General features: G+C 43.1%; 1 protein-coding gene across 2 annotated transcripts in view; it reads left to right on the top strand.

The window, feature by feature from the left end:
• LOC119396429 (palmitoyltransferase ZDHHC9) overlaps nucleotides 1-17,649 on the top strand; it is a 26,250-nt gene extending 8,601 nt beyond the window's left edge. Inside the window, exons 8-11 of one of the 2 annotated variants that reach the window (XR_005184435.2) lie at nucleotides 5,890-5,980; nucleotides 6,966-7,149; nucleotides 12,042-12,117; nucleotides 15,046-15,222. Coding sequence is in view for 1 of the 2 variants with exons in the window: in XM_037663643.2 (XP_037519571.1) it covers nucleotides 5,890-5,980; nucleotides 6,966-7,149; nucleotides 15,046-15,203 (433 nt within the window). In the remaining variant the exon portion in view is untranslated. Of the gene's footprint in view, nucleotides 1-5,889; nucleotides 5,981-6,965; nucleotides 7,150-12,041; nucleotides 12,118-15,045 lie in introns of both variants that reach the window. The other variant, XM_037663643.2, reaches the window with a different exon arrangement.

The following is a 17,649-nucleotide window of genomic DNA, read 5'->3' as shown; positions in this document are numbered from 1 at the left end:
TGTGGGACATGTTTATGACCACAAGAACGATTACCGTAAAATCCCGAGCAAGCGCCCCTACCCAACCAAGCGCCCCCCTCCCTTCTTTGCGAGATTTCAAGTATGCGACCTCTTCTGCCCTCCCACCATTTTCGCTGCTTCATTCACTGTTTTCATTCACCCGACGAGGGCGAATGAAAACAGTGAATGCATGCATATTCAATAAAGCGTTTTATTTAGGCTTGTGCAAATATTCGAGCACTTCGAATATTCGAATGAATATTACAGTATTCAAATTCGCTTCGAAACGAATTTAAATTCCAGGAAATTTCGAAGTATTCGAAATGAACGAATAGACATATATAAACCGCATGTAACCCCCTGTAAAGGTGGTTTCACTGCAGTGGAGGTGTGTTATACCGTGAATACACCTTTCCAGGAGAAATCCGCACTGCCGCGAAGCCCCACTTCAAGGTTAAATGAACATACAGTAAAACCTCGTTAATTCAAAGTCACTGGGACTGTGAAAAATCCAATTAAGCGGGTTTTCGAATTAACCAAACATACAAAAAGCGGGATGCAAGGAACTTTGAATTTCTGGAAGTAACCAGAGGTGGTCGTTTGCTGTGCCTGCTAGTTTGCGGCTGCAAGCGTTATGTTTTCCAGCAATACCTGGCCCCAATTTTGCCGCTAAACTAGGGAAATGGTGGGCCTTGCTGCTGCCAGTGCAAGAAAAAAAAAGGAAAAAAAAAAACGGTCTCGTGGTTAAATTGAAATGCGCACCTGCGGAGAAAAAGACGAGCTTGGGATTTTACAGTATGAACAAGTTGGACAAAAGGTTTATAGGTTAAAGAAAAACTCTATAGGGTGATTCCACGTAAGATCGAACAAACCACGGCTGGTCGATCTCTTAAATTTATTTCAAAATTTTATATATTATTGCCTGATGAGTGGAAAGAAGAGATCCACAATTTGTTTTGCCTCCAAAAATTTTTCTGAAGCACAGGAAATCAATAATGACGAAGAGGTGGAACGGAGCGCTCATCCACTCTGCTATATTGGCCAATTTTCGTTATGAATTGCACAAAATATATTAAAGTTAGGTAGCTGAAATTTCTTCAACTAAATATATGCATGTTTTTGCTTCTGCTCAGGTATTTTTAGTTCTTATGTGTAGTGTAGATGTTTTTATAAAAGACCTCAAAATTGGCCCAATTTTCTTTACTTTGAAGGTCTTTATCTCAAAAATGCCTTGTAGCAGAGCGACAAAAGTTACGCATTACGTTCTTCACATATTTATCTACCAAACTGCCGAATCTTATGTATTTATATAGCTTTTCAGTAAAGAGATACGATCGGGCTAAGTTCAAGAAAACACCGAACAACGGAAACTTCTGACGACAATTTAAAAAAGAAACATTTTTAATATGTCTTAAAGGGGTCATGAAGCACCCCTTGGGCTGATTGAAAAAACTCATCCTGCGGAAAGCTGACACGGCTATGAACTGCTCTGCCAAATATTACAGTCGTGCGCGCCGCGTAATGGCCACAAGCGGAGCGCAAAGTTGCCGTTTCCCCAGCACCCTCTTTTCAAACAGAGGCCGGTTCTCACTCTCGTCGGTGGGCGGGGCGTCTGTCCGCTGTACGTCGCAAGAGACATAGCATGCTTATTGGCCGATAGCCGACGTAAATCGAGAGCGGCGTTCGGATCAGATGCGCTTCTTGCCGCGGGGTGCCGCCACTTGCCAGCGCCGCACTCCTCAGTACACGGTAGCCGCACTCGCGCAAGCGAATCACAGCGGGAGAGCGATCGCGTTTCATGACGCGCGCTGGCGTAACTTCTTTCCCCCCATGCCATCCCTCCCTGTCTAGCTTCCAGTGCGCTCGCCGGCACGAGAAAAGAGAGAAAGCGCTGGGAGCGTGCGCCAAACCCCCGTAACTCCGCTGATTCTTGACGGATTCGAGAATTTTTGCGGCAATCGATTCGGGAGGCAGTACACTCCGATACTGAGGCCATTAGATCATTACTTGGAAAAGTGGTTCATGACCCCTTTAAACTTTGTCCACTTATTCTCCTCTACATCAGCTTTCACAGTCATTGAAAACATATTGCATAATTTCGTTGCACTAATAGTTGTGGCCCCTCCAATGAGACCCTTAGGCAAGGATTGGCGATTCCGACTTCTTGCCCAGCAAGTGTATAAAATGCAGGTAGGATTGAATTTCTTTTTATTAAAAGGCCAACAGTACCGAAAAAGGTGTCGCCGGCACTGAAGATGTTAATTTTGAAATTATTTGGTCACTGCAGCGGCCACGAGCGCGGGGCTACCAAGCGGGCGCGCGCGCACCCGAGATGCTCGTTGTAAGAGACGGCGCAGTGAGAGCTCGTTTTCGCTTACCAGTTGAGTTCGAAACAGCAACACCTCTCGGGTGACTTGAACGCACGTTCACCGGTAGTCGCATAGATCTGGTTAACGACGTCGATTTCTTTTTCAGGGGGCATAAGAATGTCATCGTTCAACTGCGCGTTCCATGAAGATCTTTCATTGCAGTGGTAGCAAAAGCACGCGTAGCACAAGTCGTCCGTCTCACTGACTGTCAGTGATCTTTCGGGTGTTAAACGTTCCTTCAAAGCATCGATGTCTAGGTCGGTAACTCTGCGAAATTTTGGCTTCTTTGCAATAATTAAAGGAGTACTGACCTGATTTTGAGAATCGCAAAAGGGACATTTTTGCTTCGTTGGTATGCAGTGTCAACGTTGTCCACACACCAAAGTCGGAGAACACGTATAAAATATTTTAATTTGACTTTGAAGTTTCGTCGCTGAGCATCTACAAGCCAGCCCCACTGCAAGGACATTATCCCGGCGAGTCAAGACAGTTCCCTAGAGTTTGTGAGTTCCACGTCGTGCACGCAGTTTAAATCGTAGAAATCACTGTCAGGGACACTGGACGACAAATCACTCATCGTTGTTTATGTGCACAATGAGCAGATGACGGATTTGCCGCTAGTACGTCGCGATTTTCTGTATCCCCGTGACGTCACACTGCTATGAAACGTCACTGAGAAGCCACCCCCTCGATATCGAAACCGAAAGTGTCTTTTTAAGGTGGCGCTAATTAAAATATATACGATGCATTCCCAGGCACCACAATAGTTGTTTTAGATTTCTCGACACCAGCATTTTTATTTAGCGCAACAATCCGAAATTCTTTTTAATTCGTGTCAGTACTCCTTCAAGCTTCTTGTGCTTAGAAAGGCAATCTCCAGAATACACTCATTCAGAGCTATACTTTCTCGCCGTGAGATGCACAGGAGGAGTAGAGTAGAGCAAAGCGCAAGAACTATCCGCACCGAATGAAGTGTGAACAGCGGGCCGAACGTGCGGCCAGTTCAGGCCGTCTGCTGCCGACATCTAAGATAGGCAAGCGCATCCGGTTACCTATAGTTTTGCTTTTCTTTCCTTTGACATTCCATATTTTGCTTTGCTACTGGAGCGCCACGTTCATGCTTTCCACTGATCGCAACTGGCGCAGCGCAGTTTCTCTGGCAGCAGCATGCGTGAAGCGAGCGCTCATAGCTCCCTTATAGAGTTTTCATCTTGCTTCCATCTCCACCGTGTTATCAGCGCCTAGCTGCGATGCGAACAGAGGGCTGATAGAATAGCGAAGCTCCAGTGCATGTGTGTTCAAGTCACCGCAGAGGTTTTGCTGGTTCGAACTCAATCGGTCTGAGGACGCGAAAACGAGCTCTCAGTGCCGCCGACACCTTTTTCGGTACTGCTGGCCTTTTAATAAAAAGAAATTCAATCCTGGCTGCATTTTATACACTTGCTGGGCAAAAAGTCTGAATCGCCAATCCTTGCCTAGGGGTCTCACTGGAGGGGCCGTAACTATTAGTGCAACGAAATTATGCAATATATTTTCAATGATTGTGAAAGCTGATGTGGAGGAGAATAAGTGGACAAAGTTTGAGAAATATAAAAAATGTTTTTTTTTTAACTGCTGTCAGAAGTTTCCATTGTTCGGTGTTTTCTTGAACTTAGCCTGATCGTATCTCTTTACTGAAAAGGTATATACAGTGAAACCTCGGTGATACGAATCTCACGGGACCACCAAAAATATTCGTATCATCCGAAATACGTATCACCAGAAGGCATGGAAAATTAGCATGCGACAAAAAAAGCTGGCGTACATTTTCATTTATTGCTTTTCAGGGCCGTGGCAACATCAGGACTAACCCTGAATGATTGTCAGTTAAGTTTTTAGATGTCGGCAATTATACCAGCACTCTAAATATACGGTCCTTACGCGCGTATTTATTAAATGAACCAGGTGCGTTGTGACCCGCGACAGCAGTAGCCCCTTCGAAATTTTAGTATGCTTTTTTGCATGACACCGGAGTACTACATCGCAAGAAACAAAAGAAGCGCTTTAACGCGATGGATCAAAGCCACATAATTACAGAACCACGGTCCTGTGTTCTGATTTTGTTATCGCGTAGGTGTTGAGGATGTTTTTGGGAGATTTACGACCGTGTCCGCACAAGTGCGACCTCAGCGGTCACGCATGTTGACGTTGTGAGGCCTGACTCCTTCGCCAATACCGTCCTCGCCTTCCTTCGGTCCTCGTCCACCTTTAGAAAAGTGTTTCTCTTACACCGTAATTCTGACGATTTGGCGGTGCGGTGCGCATGCCCACGCTTGCGTTCCCGCTCTCGCACCTGCTTGGTGCGTCTTCCGCGACAGCGCGGACAGCACCTGTTCGTGCCTGGGCGGTAGCGTGCGTTCGTATCAAACGTCGCTGGGTAAAAATCGGTTCGCAGCAACCGTACTTCATTACATTGCAGGCAATGGGCCTTGGCCGAGACCAACGAAAAATTCGTATCACCCCGAAATTCGTATGAGCTGTGATCATATCACCGAGGTTTCACTGTAAATATCAGATTCGGCAGTTTGGTAGATAAGTATGCGAAGAACGTAATGCGGAATTTTTGTCGCTCTGCTACAAGGCTTTTTTGAGATAAAGACCTTCAAAGTAAAGAAAATAACGTTTCCTGGGCCAATTTCGAGGTTTTTTATATAAACATCTACACTACACATAAAGCTAAAAATACCTGAGCAGAAGCAAAAATATGCATATATTTAGTTAAAGAAATTTTAACTACCTAACTTTAATATATTTTGTGAAATTCATAACGAAAGTTGGCCAAAACAGCAGAGCGGATGAGCGCTCCACTCCACCTCTTCGTCATTATTGATTTCCTGTGCTTCGAAAAAATTTTTGGCGGCAAAACAAATTGCGGATCTCTTCTTTCCACTCATCAGGCAATAATATATAAAATTTTGAAATAAATTTAAGAGGTCGACCAGCCATCGTTTGTTCGATCTTACGTGGAATCACTCTATAACCATAAAAATGGTGGGACAAGTCCATTGCACCTGAGGAAGGACATGTAGAGTGGGAAGAATTTTTGGGAATGGTCAAGGAAATACAACATAGAATACAAATGAGAAAGAAAAAAAAACAATGGTTAGTACTTCTTTCTTGATTATGACTTATATGTTGGTGGAAATTTGCAGTGTGTGATTGTGTCATTAATCTCTACGAACCTTTTTGTTTACACTTCAGAGTCATTAGCTTGCATGCTGTGTGCAACTTTTTTTTCTTTATGTGACAAAGCAAAAATGCTTGATGCTCCAATGCTTAGCACTACAAAATGTCGCTAGGTATGTTTATTGGGCCACGAGGTGTAACATGTAACTTGTCTGTTGAGAGGCAGTTTTGTTCTGTTGCTGTGACTGCTGGTTAAACTAGCACAGTTTTTTTATGCACGCTTTGTCCCTCTGCGTCTTCCACTACGAAGCGCTAGTTTCGTTATAGTTTGGTGTTCGTCGTATTTTGCTTGCAGCCTGATCGACCGGCGAGGTGTGGTTATTGCCGACAGCGGGCCAGTGCTGAGGGAGAGCTACGGTGCTGTTAAAGCGTTTCATCTATCACGGGTGAGTGAGCTCCTCTATCGTATCATGTGGCATTTCATGTCATTACTCTAGTCAGGTAAAACTTGAGAAGTCTGAGGCATTTCCACCTCAAAGGCCTGCGCACAAGTCTGCACCAGTGAGCATGCTTCGGTCATCTGCGCGGTGCCTCTTTTGCATTCTTAAGTTGTACCCGTCTATAGCTTAGATCCATAGAGCGAAAACCTTGTCATAGTAGTGAAGTTGCGTGTGACACGGGAATACCTCAGTTATATTTACAGTTCAGCAGTTTTGGTTCTTGCCTTCCATATGTAAAGCACTTTTTCTTGCTTTGACTTTCGCACAAAAATTTGATTTATTGTGGGGGATATATTTGCTAAATGAGTTCTCACCTTTTTTTTTTTTTCAGCAGAAAATTCTTCACGGTAAACTTATTGTTCATTTCTTTTTTGTGTGTACGAATATTTAGACCACTAATTGTTGCTGAGACTTATTGTATGAGTGTGCATGCTACTCATCAAAACTAGTTTCTTTCATTACACAGGATAATAAAGATTTGTAGAAACAGTCCGTAGCAGGTGCACAGCGCTGTATCATGGTGTGTCTATGCAAGAATTAATAAAGTACATCTGATATTAATGCATACAAGCATGAGACATTACTTGTAACATTATGCAGACACAAAGATAGAATGAGTAGTAATTAGAGAGAAATTAATAATAATGTTGAAGCGGACACAACCTCAATCTTACCATCATCCATCGTAGCGTCAAAAGCAACGACTACGAAAATATTGTGTAAAAGCAAAAGGAACACGAGAAACAATGAGTGTTGTGTCTGTCATCGCTCTCATCTTTTTTTCAGGCTAATTGGCGCTTAACATGTTGGGTCATAAATGCTACCAAATAGCCCATGCTCGAATTCTAAACGTTTGAGTATACAATAGAACACGTTCCCTTTTTTTTTTTTTGCCACCTTCATTTCATTTTGCCGTGCATTTGTATTGCAGAACGGTCTTCAGCTCAATGCGAGCACCGCAAGTGGGGCAGTTGGCCCTACACCCGTGATAGACATGAAATCCAGTCACGTGCCATACGCCGGGCCACCCTTGCATACAGGGAGGGCCACGTTACCCCAAGCCGCCAATGGCTCCTACCCACGGGACGTACATTATCAAAACTCTGGCAGCCATGGTCAGTGCACTGCGCGTCTTTTGTTCATCAAAGCTTATCGGCTTTTTCTTCTCTCGATATGCAAATCTCGTTTCCTCCCCCCCTTTTTTCTTTCTCTGCTTACTGGTTTTCACATCTTAATTTATACCGGTGTGACACGGGCGCTTTTGATTGCGATCAGGACCAATCTGGATCGGATTTCTTGGTCGCAATCAACAATAGTCGCTGTTACACAGTCCAAACTAATTCTTATCAAGCTTGCCACAGACGTCAGTCAAATCGTGATTTGGGAGCCAGATCGTAATGTGCTGATCGCAATTATCTTGATCCCGATTGGGCTTGATCATGATTAAAAGTGACCGTGTAGCAACCCCTGATCCGGATCGAGCCTAATTCGGATCAGCCCAGATTGCGATCGAAAGTGCCCTATTGTTTGCCCTACCCTATCGAAAGTGTTTGATCGAAAGGAACATTGCTGGAACGACGTGCAAGAAGGGGATTCTAATAGGTAGGTGTCTGTAGATCCTTCGCTGCGACTGGACGCCAGAATTGTTATACGCAGTAAGACTTATAAGTGAGGAATGTATAAGTAGGATTCTACTGTAGTGCCGTCAAGTGTTCTTGCAACAATGTTGCATCCCTCATAAAAATAGCCTCGTCACATCTGAAAGTTCGTCGTAAGCGTATACAAATATCACTGTATCAGTGACAAGACTACATTTCATTTACTCCATTGTAACTAACGTTGTATCCGTGTTCATTATATCACGGTTTGACTTTACACAATTGCTGTTTGCTGCTCACGAGATGTAGTACAATAATGGTATTCTGTTGGTTGAGTTGGTACATATTGACAGGATCAACCAGCTTAATGTTACACGGGGATTATGGAAGGGAAGTGAGAAGAGGACACCACTTATTAGCGCTCTTGTTTCCATCCTGTCGTTCCTGTGTAACATTATGCTGGTGAAGCGTATTGATCTATAGCTAACCTGCTGTTCAAGGACATGGAAGATAATTGAAATTTGATAGGATACTAAGGGCTAGGCAGGGGAGCAATGAAAGGTAAAATGATAGCTGCATAAAATTAAGTAGTCAAAAGAATGTATTGTAGAATAAATAACAGAAGCACTGGCCTTGTGGTGATCTAGCTGAGATTAACAAGATGATGTTGTGCGAAGCTGAATGAGTCATTTTGTGCATTGAGCTGACCACCAGTATTGATTAGAGATCAGGCACACTGGCACTACATTATAATCTAGCCGAGTTTAATGCGGGCAAATGTTAAAATGTCCTGCTTTGTGAAGGTGTGCTTCTATGTATATTTATCGGCATCGTTATGAAGGACAGTGTCCTTGAGGTAGATTAAATAATATTGTGACGAGGCTACATCCTGTTTGTTGTCGCTAATGGCTTAAACAAAATTAAACAATGACTTAACATTATAAAGCTAAGTGATCTCAAGTTTGCCTGTGTGGTTTCATTACCTTTAATTAGGCGGCATACTTGTTTAAAGCATGGTTTTCCTGACTTTCTACCACATACTCTTTGATCTACTAGAGCCACTGTGTTATGAATAGGCATGCTTTTATTGATCTGTATTGCAGCTAGTATTTTGTGTGTATCGAAATGGTAGTGTCATGCTTGTAATGTGCAGATTGTTTTGCATGTTACAATTTCATTTTGCCTGTATGTTTCTGAGCTGGTTTGATTTGAAGTTGTGTTAAAGCTGCCTGAATTTGGTAATATATGGAGCATATTGCTTTATTCAAAAGCTTGGTGAGACTTCACTTGGCATTGTTTACTTTATTTTTATTTTCAATTTGTTGTTTACGCAGAAACTGATTTCCAGTAAGCCCATTAAGTCTAGCTTGTTAGTGCTACTACCTCAAAAGTTAATCTTTGAACGTTTACATGTGAAAGGAGCCTTTTCAAGTTCCACTTGTAAATGAAATAAATGCTTAAATGTGGCATTAAGTATGTAGTTTATAAATTAAATGCTACCCATGTTCCCGAGTACTGTACAAACAAAATGAGAATAGCTGGTGCGTTGAAATGGAAAAAAAGTTTCAATGTTAAAGGCAAACATTGAATCAAGCTATTGTGAACTTCTACACTGACAATGCCATGTCATAAGAGCGATGCAAAATTTTCCTGTAATTTTCATTACGCTTCGACATTCTTTCTTTGTATGAAAAAGTGGTTTGGAGGTGTACAATGACTGATTTATTTTAAAGGAAAATTCACTGAGTGTAGCTGAATTATTTTGTGTGTTTGTATACAGTGCGTCTCTTCGTTATCAAGAATTGACTGGAGTTTGGCAAATTATAAGCATGACAGCACCAATCCTGTCTCTTGCTGTTGCCATCTTCTTTCTTACAAATGCTCCATCCTCTGTAAAAGCAGCCTTTTGTGTAGGTTTAGACATGGGACTGTCACTTTAGTCTGATTTAACGTTTGCCTTTAGTGTTTAATGTGGCAAGCTCTCCAGACACTTTGCATGTGATGACAATATCTCTGAAAAAAAAAAAAGAGTGCTGGTTTATTGATATAGCTTGCATTCGTATCAGCAGTTCAAATTAAGGACACTGTGCGGGCAATGGATGAAATGCAATAGATGGCAGGAGTTGTGGTACATTGACAGTCTTATTTAAACAACATCAGTAGCACCCAAACATCTTTAAATTAAGATTGCAACTTAGATAAATCAATACCATAGTATGCTCAAGCAAGTATAACAAATTTATTCGCAAGAAGAAAAAAAGAGCATGAAAACATTATGCCTACGAGCACATCCATCTTTAACAGCATGTCTTATGTTCTTTTATTAGAGCAGTAAAAACAGGTCACATCAAACATCACAAACTGTCACATCTACCGAAGCAAAGTGTGCTCATAATTCCTGCCCCTAAAAAAAATAAGTGAAATTGGGCGACACATTGAGCTTTCTTCGTTGCTTAAAGGGACACTAAAGGCAAATATTAAGTCGACGTTGATTGTTGAAATAGCGGCCCAGAAACCTCGTAGCGCTGCTTTTGTGCAAGGAAGTGCCTATTTTGAAATAAAATCACGTTTTTAGTGGTCCGCATCGCGTTAGCGCGCTTCAAATCTCCCGCCTGAAAATACGACTCTCATACGTCACTGCTGCCGTGCCCAACGTTGCCCGCTTTTACTGCGCGGCCGCCGACACTAGTAGCAGCCCAGCGGAAGTAGCGGGACCCACAGTAGCAACAACGGCGCTGCGGCAAAGACTTGCTCGGATGGGCACATTCAAAGCCGTCACCAAGTTGTGGTTGGTCTCGTAATCCTCAGTACGAAAGTGCAGTGAGCACACACGCAGAGGTTTTGACTGTTTAGCACACTGGCGCAATGGCATGACTCTAAGCCACTTCGAGCGTAAGGGTTCATTCCGCGGCACCCAGTGAAAAGACACACCGGTTTCCTTGCTGCAGCACTGGCGTTGTGCACCATTCGGGCATCCGGCAATATCACACGCATGCGGCATTTTGTCGAACTTTCTGTCAGAGCGACTTTCACGAGCGCGCAAAACACGCACAGCAGTACGCGATCCCGAAACTACCACTGAGACGGGCGAGGCACAGTTCGGCGAAAACGGAACCTTTGAACCACGCGCGCCGTTCCCCATGGCAACGCCACGGAGGTTTTGTTTTCCATGAATCAAGCGGAAACGAACAAACAGCATTTTATTATGTCTTTTGATGCTCGCAATGTTCTTTTTTTACTGCTGTTAGTTTGATTACTAGTGATTTATTGTAGGCCGACTTCCCTACGTCATCGGGATCACTTCGAAAATGTCCCACTCGTGGCGCTCATCATGCGATACATTTAGCTTAATTTCTCGGTAAGTAGGGCACTGCTGTTGATAATATTGCCGTTTTAGAAGTTGTCATACATTGGGCTTTCACTCTGACATAAATTGTTATTTGCCTTTAGTGTCCCTTTAACCCTTGCAGGCCCAAATTGTTTATATTCAGTATAAGCAACTGGTTTTCACACTTTGAGATGCGCATGATCATGGTAGTCTAAAAATATTTTAAAAGAATCTGTGCTCACACATAAATTAATTTGATAAATAAATATTATTTATTTATGTCTCGATTATTTGTATTTAATTTGATACTTAATTATTTCGATGAGTTAGCATAATGCCCAATTGCCAAAATTCCAATTTTCGACACAAAACTAATATAAATGTCCTATCTCTGCAATGTGAACGAAGCTGCTCAGCAAAATGCGGGAACAGCTCGATCACTTCTGTAATTTCTTTGTTCACACATGGCCTTGATTTATTGTGTGTGCTAGGTTGGTAGCGTATGTAGAGGAGATGTTAAATATGAGTTCTTGAGAAAGAACAATGCTTTTTTTTTTTACCAGGTGCTTGCTGAGTGACCTACAAAATTGATGATTCCAAATGGAATCACTGGGCCTTAAAGGGTTAAAGGTTTAGCTCACTTGTCTCTTTGTATACCCGTCGAATAGTCGGAAGCATTTCAGAAATTTCTTGCAATTGTGTCCCGTTAAATCACTGTTTGACCGTACGTCATTTCCTTGCGCATACTTTGATCTTTAATTTGCATTGACGATATGAATTCAAGACACTATCTAAGCTGCTAGCTTGGACACCATACTAGGTTTTTCTTCTGCTTCTACACTCTACTTATTAACCCAAGCACAAAATCTGTTATCTTCTTCAGTAGGCTAAAGAAGGAATGACAAATCCTCGGTGCACCCTTTGATTATACTGTATCTTCTGCCTGCTCACCAGGGTCGGCTGCATGAAATGAAGCCTGTTGCAAGTTGAAACCTGTTCTTGAAGTGTCCTTTTTAATTTCTTCTTCTTTTTCTCTCGTTGGTTATGCTTTCTTGTTTGGTGACGGATCCGTGGTTTTCAGGTTGATGTTTCTCCCTCCTCTTCTCCTTCTCTTTGCGATTTACCTAACCTTTCCTCCAGTGCCTCCGAAAAGACATGTGAGTACATATGATGGATCTGCGTGTGCATTGCCATGCTGCGTTGGCTTTTCCCGTCTTGCCTGTCTCTCCTGTACCTCTTGTTGCTGGAATGCCTGTGCTTGCTTGCTCAGTTGTGCATGTCTTTTTTGGTATGCAAGCAGTCTTGAAGCGTTGCCTCTATATGCCGTAGGCTGTCATGTACGCCGTGTCTTATCTCACCATGGGCTGGTGTAACGCTTGCGTGGCCTTTCTTGTGCGTGCATGTGAACTGTAGCACACCTATTATGTCTGTAAACCACCTTAATAGTGCAGTATAACTATGTCATAACTGGGAGCAGTGCCAGGACTTCTGGCATTTCTTTGGCAAGGGTGAGGGGAACTTATGCCTTGTGTTTTGACTATGCTTGCTCATGGGGGGGGAGAAGGGGGGGTCATTCCCTCCCACCAAGCGCCGCCCCTGGTCATGTCAGTCTTGATGCCCAGCGGGGATAGGCTGAGAATTTTTCACAAAATGAAAATAGGCCAGTATAGTTTAGAGTGTAAACTAGATATCAGCTTCAATTTATTTTTGAATGGCTTCACCTGTGGTTTCTGCTGCTGAATTTGAGATCGCGTATCTCCTTTTGTCTACCGTTTTACGTGACTCTAGTCAGTGGCAGCATTTGTTGCCGACGTTAGGCACATTGATCAGTTTTATCTCGTGGGAGCCTGATCATGAGACCGATCGCACAAAAAAGCCTTAGAAATTAAAAAACCTGTGCGACTCGATAGGATATTAGTGCTGTCTGCTTACATTCATTTGGCCATACAGCATTATCATAGTTTATTTATCTAGCCAATAATATTGAGCGAGAGAAAAGACTGAAGAAAAAGCACCCGAGCATGTGACTATTTTATTTGGCAGTGCCCTATTCTATAAGCGCCTCTCTAACTAATGTCTGCTGAGTTTTTATGCATTAAAGTTCGAAGCACCATGCACCCAAATCTAATTCTCACTCAATTTATGAGAAAACTGCAACACACCTTCAGTTCTGGAAATTAAAAAACTCACACCATCTCCCGCTAAAGGGGACCATGAGGCGATGCGAAGCAGCGTTTCGGCAAGTCAAGCCCGCATTTCAGAGGGGGGGAAGGGGAGAGGGGTAAATGGGAGAGGGGAATGGAGTGAGGATTGGAGAGGGGGAGAGAGGAAGTGGGAGAGGAGGTGTGTGTAGAGGGTTAGCACATGCGCAGTAAAGGTGGTCACGCCGCACACCACCACCACCGGATTGAACTCCGCCATAAGATGCTTCACATCTAAAAGATTTAATACTAGAGGGATTACCTTCTCAGAATGCCATTTTGTGGACATTTAACCTCTGTCATTGTCCCTCTCAGGCAGCTCTTCATTGCTATGGTCCATGTGTCATCTTGGCTGCAAGAGTAGGCTATTGCAAATGCCACAAACGCAGTTTCAATTTCATGTTAGATTGTAAGGTGCTGGCAGTTAAAAATATTTTCTGGAGAAAAAGTGTGTGTATGAATTCAGTGAACATAGCAGTAATTCATAGCGAACTTGACAGGCTGATAATTGCAGTGCTCTCAACCATTATTTCAGCGCTCTCAACCATGCTCTGAGCAAAACAACCGTATGCAAGAACTGTGGTGAAATGAGCGGCTGCAGCTCTAGGCATTGAGTTCACAGTGTGTCAGCATTTTTGACGGCGGTACATGGCAAGGAAGCGCCGGCGTCCCTGATAAGCGATAGCTTGATGGTTCACGCACACGGTTCTTTCGCTCAAATCACGATTTAGAGCACTGGAATACGGTAGCGCATGAGCTCAGTCACATGGTTTGATTTCATATTTCAAGGGCTTTCTTTAAATGCTTAAAAAAGATATTGCCAAGCAGCATGTGCGTTGCCATAAAAAATTGGATCAGTCATTTTGGAATACCCTGTACAACATAACGAAACGCACTTGGCCTGTACAACAATTTAAATAATCTGTCTGTGTTTTCTTCACCTACCTGACACATTTAAATCTAAATAAACGACAACAAATTGGGTATTTTTGGCGAATACTTCATGATAGCTGCATCTAAAAGCGTTTTGTCTAGAAAATATTGTTTTAAGCCAAACCACACTCGTATAAAGCATTGCCCACCCACATCTTGGTGGAACAGTGCATTGTAGGAGTGTTCGGTGGATGGTGGCAACAGGTTTCGTTCTAGGTAATATAAGGCACTCTGTGGTTGCGACGGCCCAACCTAGTAGCCTGCCACGAAGGTTAAAGAAAAGTGGCAGTTTAGCAATCACTGGTGAAGTGATTACAAAAAAACAAAAAGATGGTGTGGCTATGACAAAAGAGGCATGCTTGAACCAAGGAGGTTTAAAAAATAATTCTGCAGAGGAAGACCTCACAATGCCCTAAGAGCAAATGTGAAGCCAGTATTTGGCTGTAGGTTACCTAAAAAGACATAGCCTTCTCGTGAGACACCCGATGAAGTGCGTTTGTCCTGCTAGCGTAAATGTTAGGTTAAATATAAAAATACGAAATCGCTGTTTCTGATGAAAGTAATTTATCCGGATGAGTATTGGTAACATGATCTCTAATAAAATTTCACAAGATTTTGAGGTTTCTTAAGAAGACCAGTAACACCAAGACGCCCGTTTGAGCAGTATCTGTCAGGAAAAATTAGTCAAGTCAAACTCGCAGGACATGCCAGGAAAACGCTGCTTTTTCTTTGCAGTATGATGACATACCGTGCCTGAAGTAAGATTGCAGAGGTCTGGCTTTACTTTCATTGCATAATTTGCACTCCTTTCTTTTTTAAACTTCCTTGGCTCGAACGTGCCATGCTTTTTGTAAAAACAGGGCGTTATCCATACTCTTTTTTCTTTCCCAGATTCATGCCCACTTCCCTGACACAACATGTGTGCCCGGTCTTTCCCGTCCACCCCTGCAGGGAGGGGCCACATACCCGTGGCCGTAGTGCCGCCGCAGTCGCGCCACCCATCCGAGCCAAGTTCGATCACCAAGGGTCTACTCCCAGACAGCATCGACCACGAGTTTGGGGTAGACGCTGGTAGTCAGCTCTCGCTCCTCAAACAAAGTTCGGTGTGACCACGCCAGGCACGAGCACGACGCGGTCCCTCGGAAGGCTGCGCCATGGAGTCCCGCCACTTGCCAACTCGTCAGGCTGCTGCGCAGTTGTCCACTACGACCTCCTACAAGGCCCTACGAGGGCAAGACAGCGGGACAGTACGCAAAGAGCTTGTCAACTTGAGATTATCTGCTCCCGAGCCAAACCAAGAACTGCGTTATAACACGGCATGCGAAGTCCGGGGCCAGCCACCGTAAGGCCATAACAAAGAAACCGCTGCTCATAATTTCTTCTCGTCACAATCTGCACGACGACTCGGTGATTGCTGCACCCCATTAATTTTTTACGGCATAATTGACTTAAACGGTCTTACGGTGGCTTCAGAGTGCATTGACCAGACAACTTCGAAGATACTGTTGAAGTCTGTTGAGGGCACGTTTTATGCCAGTTGTTGTATGTCCGGCTATGCCATACGTTTTACACTCTCCTAAGGTGGTTGGAACAATGCAGTAAGAATCTGGTTTGTTAGCTTAGCTGCCTTTGTTGCCTCATGACGTGAACGGCACTTTCTCTTCATAGTTTCCCGTGGGGCGGACATCTGATGTGGTTTGCCTCCCAGTTGGCATAAGGAGAGCTCTGATCCGTTACGCTGTTTTTATTATTACTATTAATATTATCATTACTACTACACCATTAGCGCAATCGCTTGCCTGTTTTAGAACTCACTCATCAGCACCTCAGCAGTACATTCATGTTGCAGCCCTCTATGTTACGTTCTTCATTGCATGGCGTGTTTTAGCAGAGTTTCGCCTGTCATGTTAGTCTTGGTAAAGTGTATATCCCGTTTGCTTTGCTTCTTGAATCCTGACAATGGTTGTAGCAATCTTTTAAATGCTATATGGTGCTTTCCACGTTGGGGTGGCTTTGTTAGCTGCTCTGTGAGAAAAAAAAAAATTTTCTCAAGCAAAGCAATACCCGCGGGTCTTAGTTGGAACGTGTCAGATTGTATACGTTGCAGTTCACATGCTTCGGCATCGCAGAACGGCGATCGAACACACGCTGTCGGACAACTCCTAGTCACGCTTTGTTTTAGCTCACAGCCATATAGGCAATCGCACAACGGTCACAGGTAAGGCTGCTGCGAGCCTTTGAATGTGAACCCGCCAATCGTACCTTTAGCGAGCGCCATCGTTAGGACAGAGCTTTTATTTCGTTCGGATATTGAGTGTGCCCTCTCTGCCATACTGTGTGGGTGTTGGTTTTTATATATAGCAGACTATATTCGGTGTTTAGCGAGTACGTATAAATGCTATATGCCCATGCTCATTTCATTTTTACTTTTGCCCCATATTTATGAGAAGCCTTACGACTTGCAACCTTGAACAAAGACTGAAAGCAAAACAAAAAAAAAAGAACAGTCCCTCCCAAAGGCACACATATTCTCTCCCACTTATCAGCTCACTTGTGTTGCGTCACCTTCTTTTTTACTGTGTGTTTGTCCTGTGTACAGCTAAATATGTGAAGAATTTATTACTGTTGCCAGTATGTTTGCTGAAGTTCACATTGTGATGGCCACCATGGTGGGTGATATGCACAGAATTGCATAGAAAAAAAATTGTCTCGCTCCAGGTTGCCCATCATGTTTAATTGGTGCTCAGCGGGATCTGCAGTGCAAAGAATTAAGGCCTATTTGCTTATTGCTATCATACTTGGACTCGCCTGTGAGGTTTCTCGCAGCGTTTGCCCAGCACCGAGTCACTGAAAGCCGGAAAAGATGTGTTACAGCGAAGATGCGTTTTTCTGCTGGTGCATTTCGCCTGCGTCTTGTGGTGTTGAAAAAAAGAAATGTTTGACTGTTATAAATCGTTCTTCACTGGACTTGTGATGCATGTTTACTGCAGGAGCTGGCGTATATTTATTGTGTGAAAGCTAGGTTGTTGTGGTTTCTGCTCGAGGACATTCTGTACAAATCAAGCGGCGGGTGAAGGAATTTTCGCGAGGTAAATTATGACATCATTCATCGGTATAAACTAGGACTTCGAAGTGTTCCAGAATCTTTTTGTGTCTGTATCGCATCGCAGCATTTATGAAGATTTGTGCTTACACACCTGTCTAAATGGTCAGTGATGGGCATCATGAAAGACTAACAGTACACATATTGTAGGACAGCACTACGACGTCTGGTGGCTTTGTTTAACTTGTTTCATGGCTTTGACCGAACATTCGAGATTGTTCTTACTTCAGTTATTTGCTTCAAAGTACCAGTGTGTTGTGAAAAAAACTGGATTTTAATATTTGGCAATGGCATATACCGATGCTTGTATCAGTGTACATATGCATATACATGTATAAATATACTTGAATTGTATATAAATACGCTGTGTAGATATTTTTGTGGAATGTGTACATTGGGTTTTTAATTGTTATGCTTTTTGCATATCGATATTGCAATAAATAATTTTATAC

This window comes from Rhipicephalus sanguineus, chromosome 6 (genome assembly GCF_013339695.2).
Source record: "Rhipicephalus sanguineus isolate Rsan-2018 chromosome 6, BIME_Rsan_1.4, whole genome shotgun sequence".
NCBI classification, from domain to species: domain Eukaryota; kingdom Metazoa; phylum Arthropoda; class Arachnida; order Ixodida; family Ixodidae; genus Rhipicephalus; species Rhipicephalus sanguineus.
This window is presented reverse-complemented; position numbering and strand designations above follow the sequence as displayed.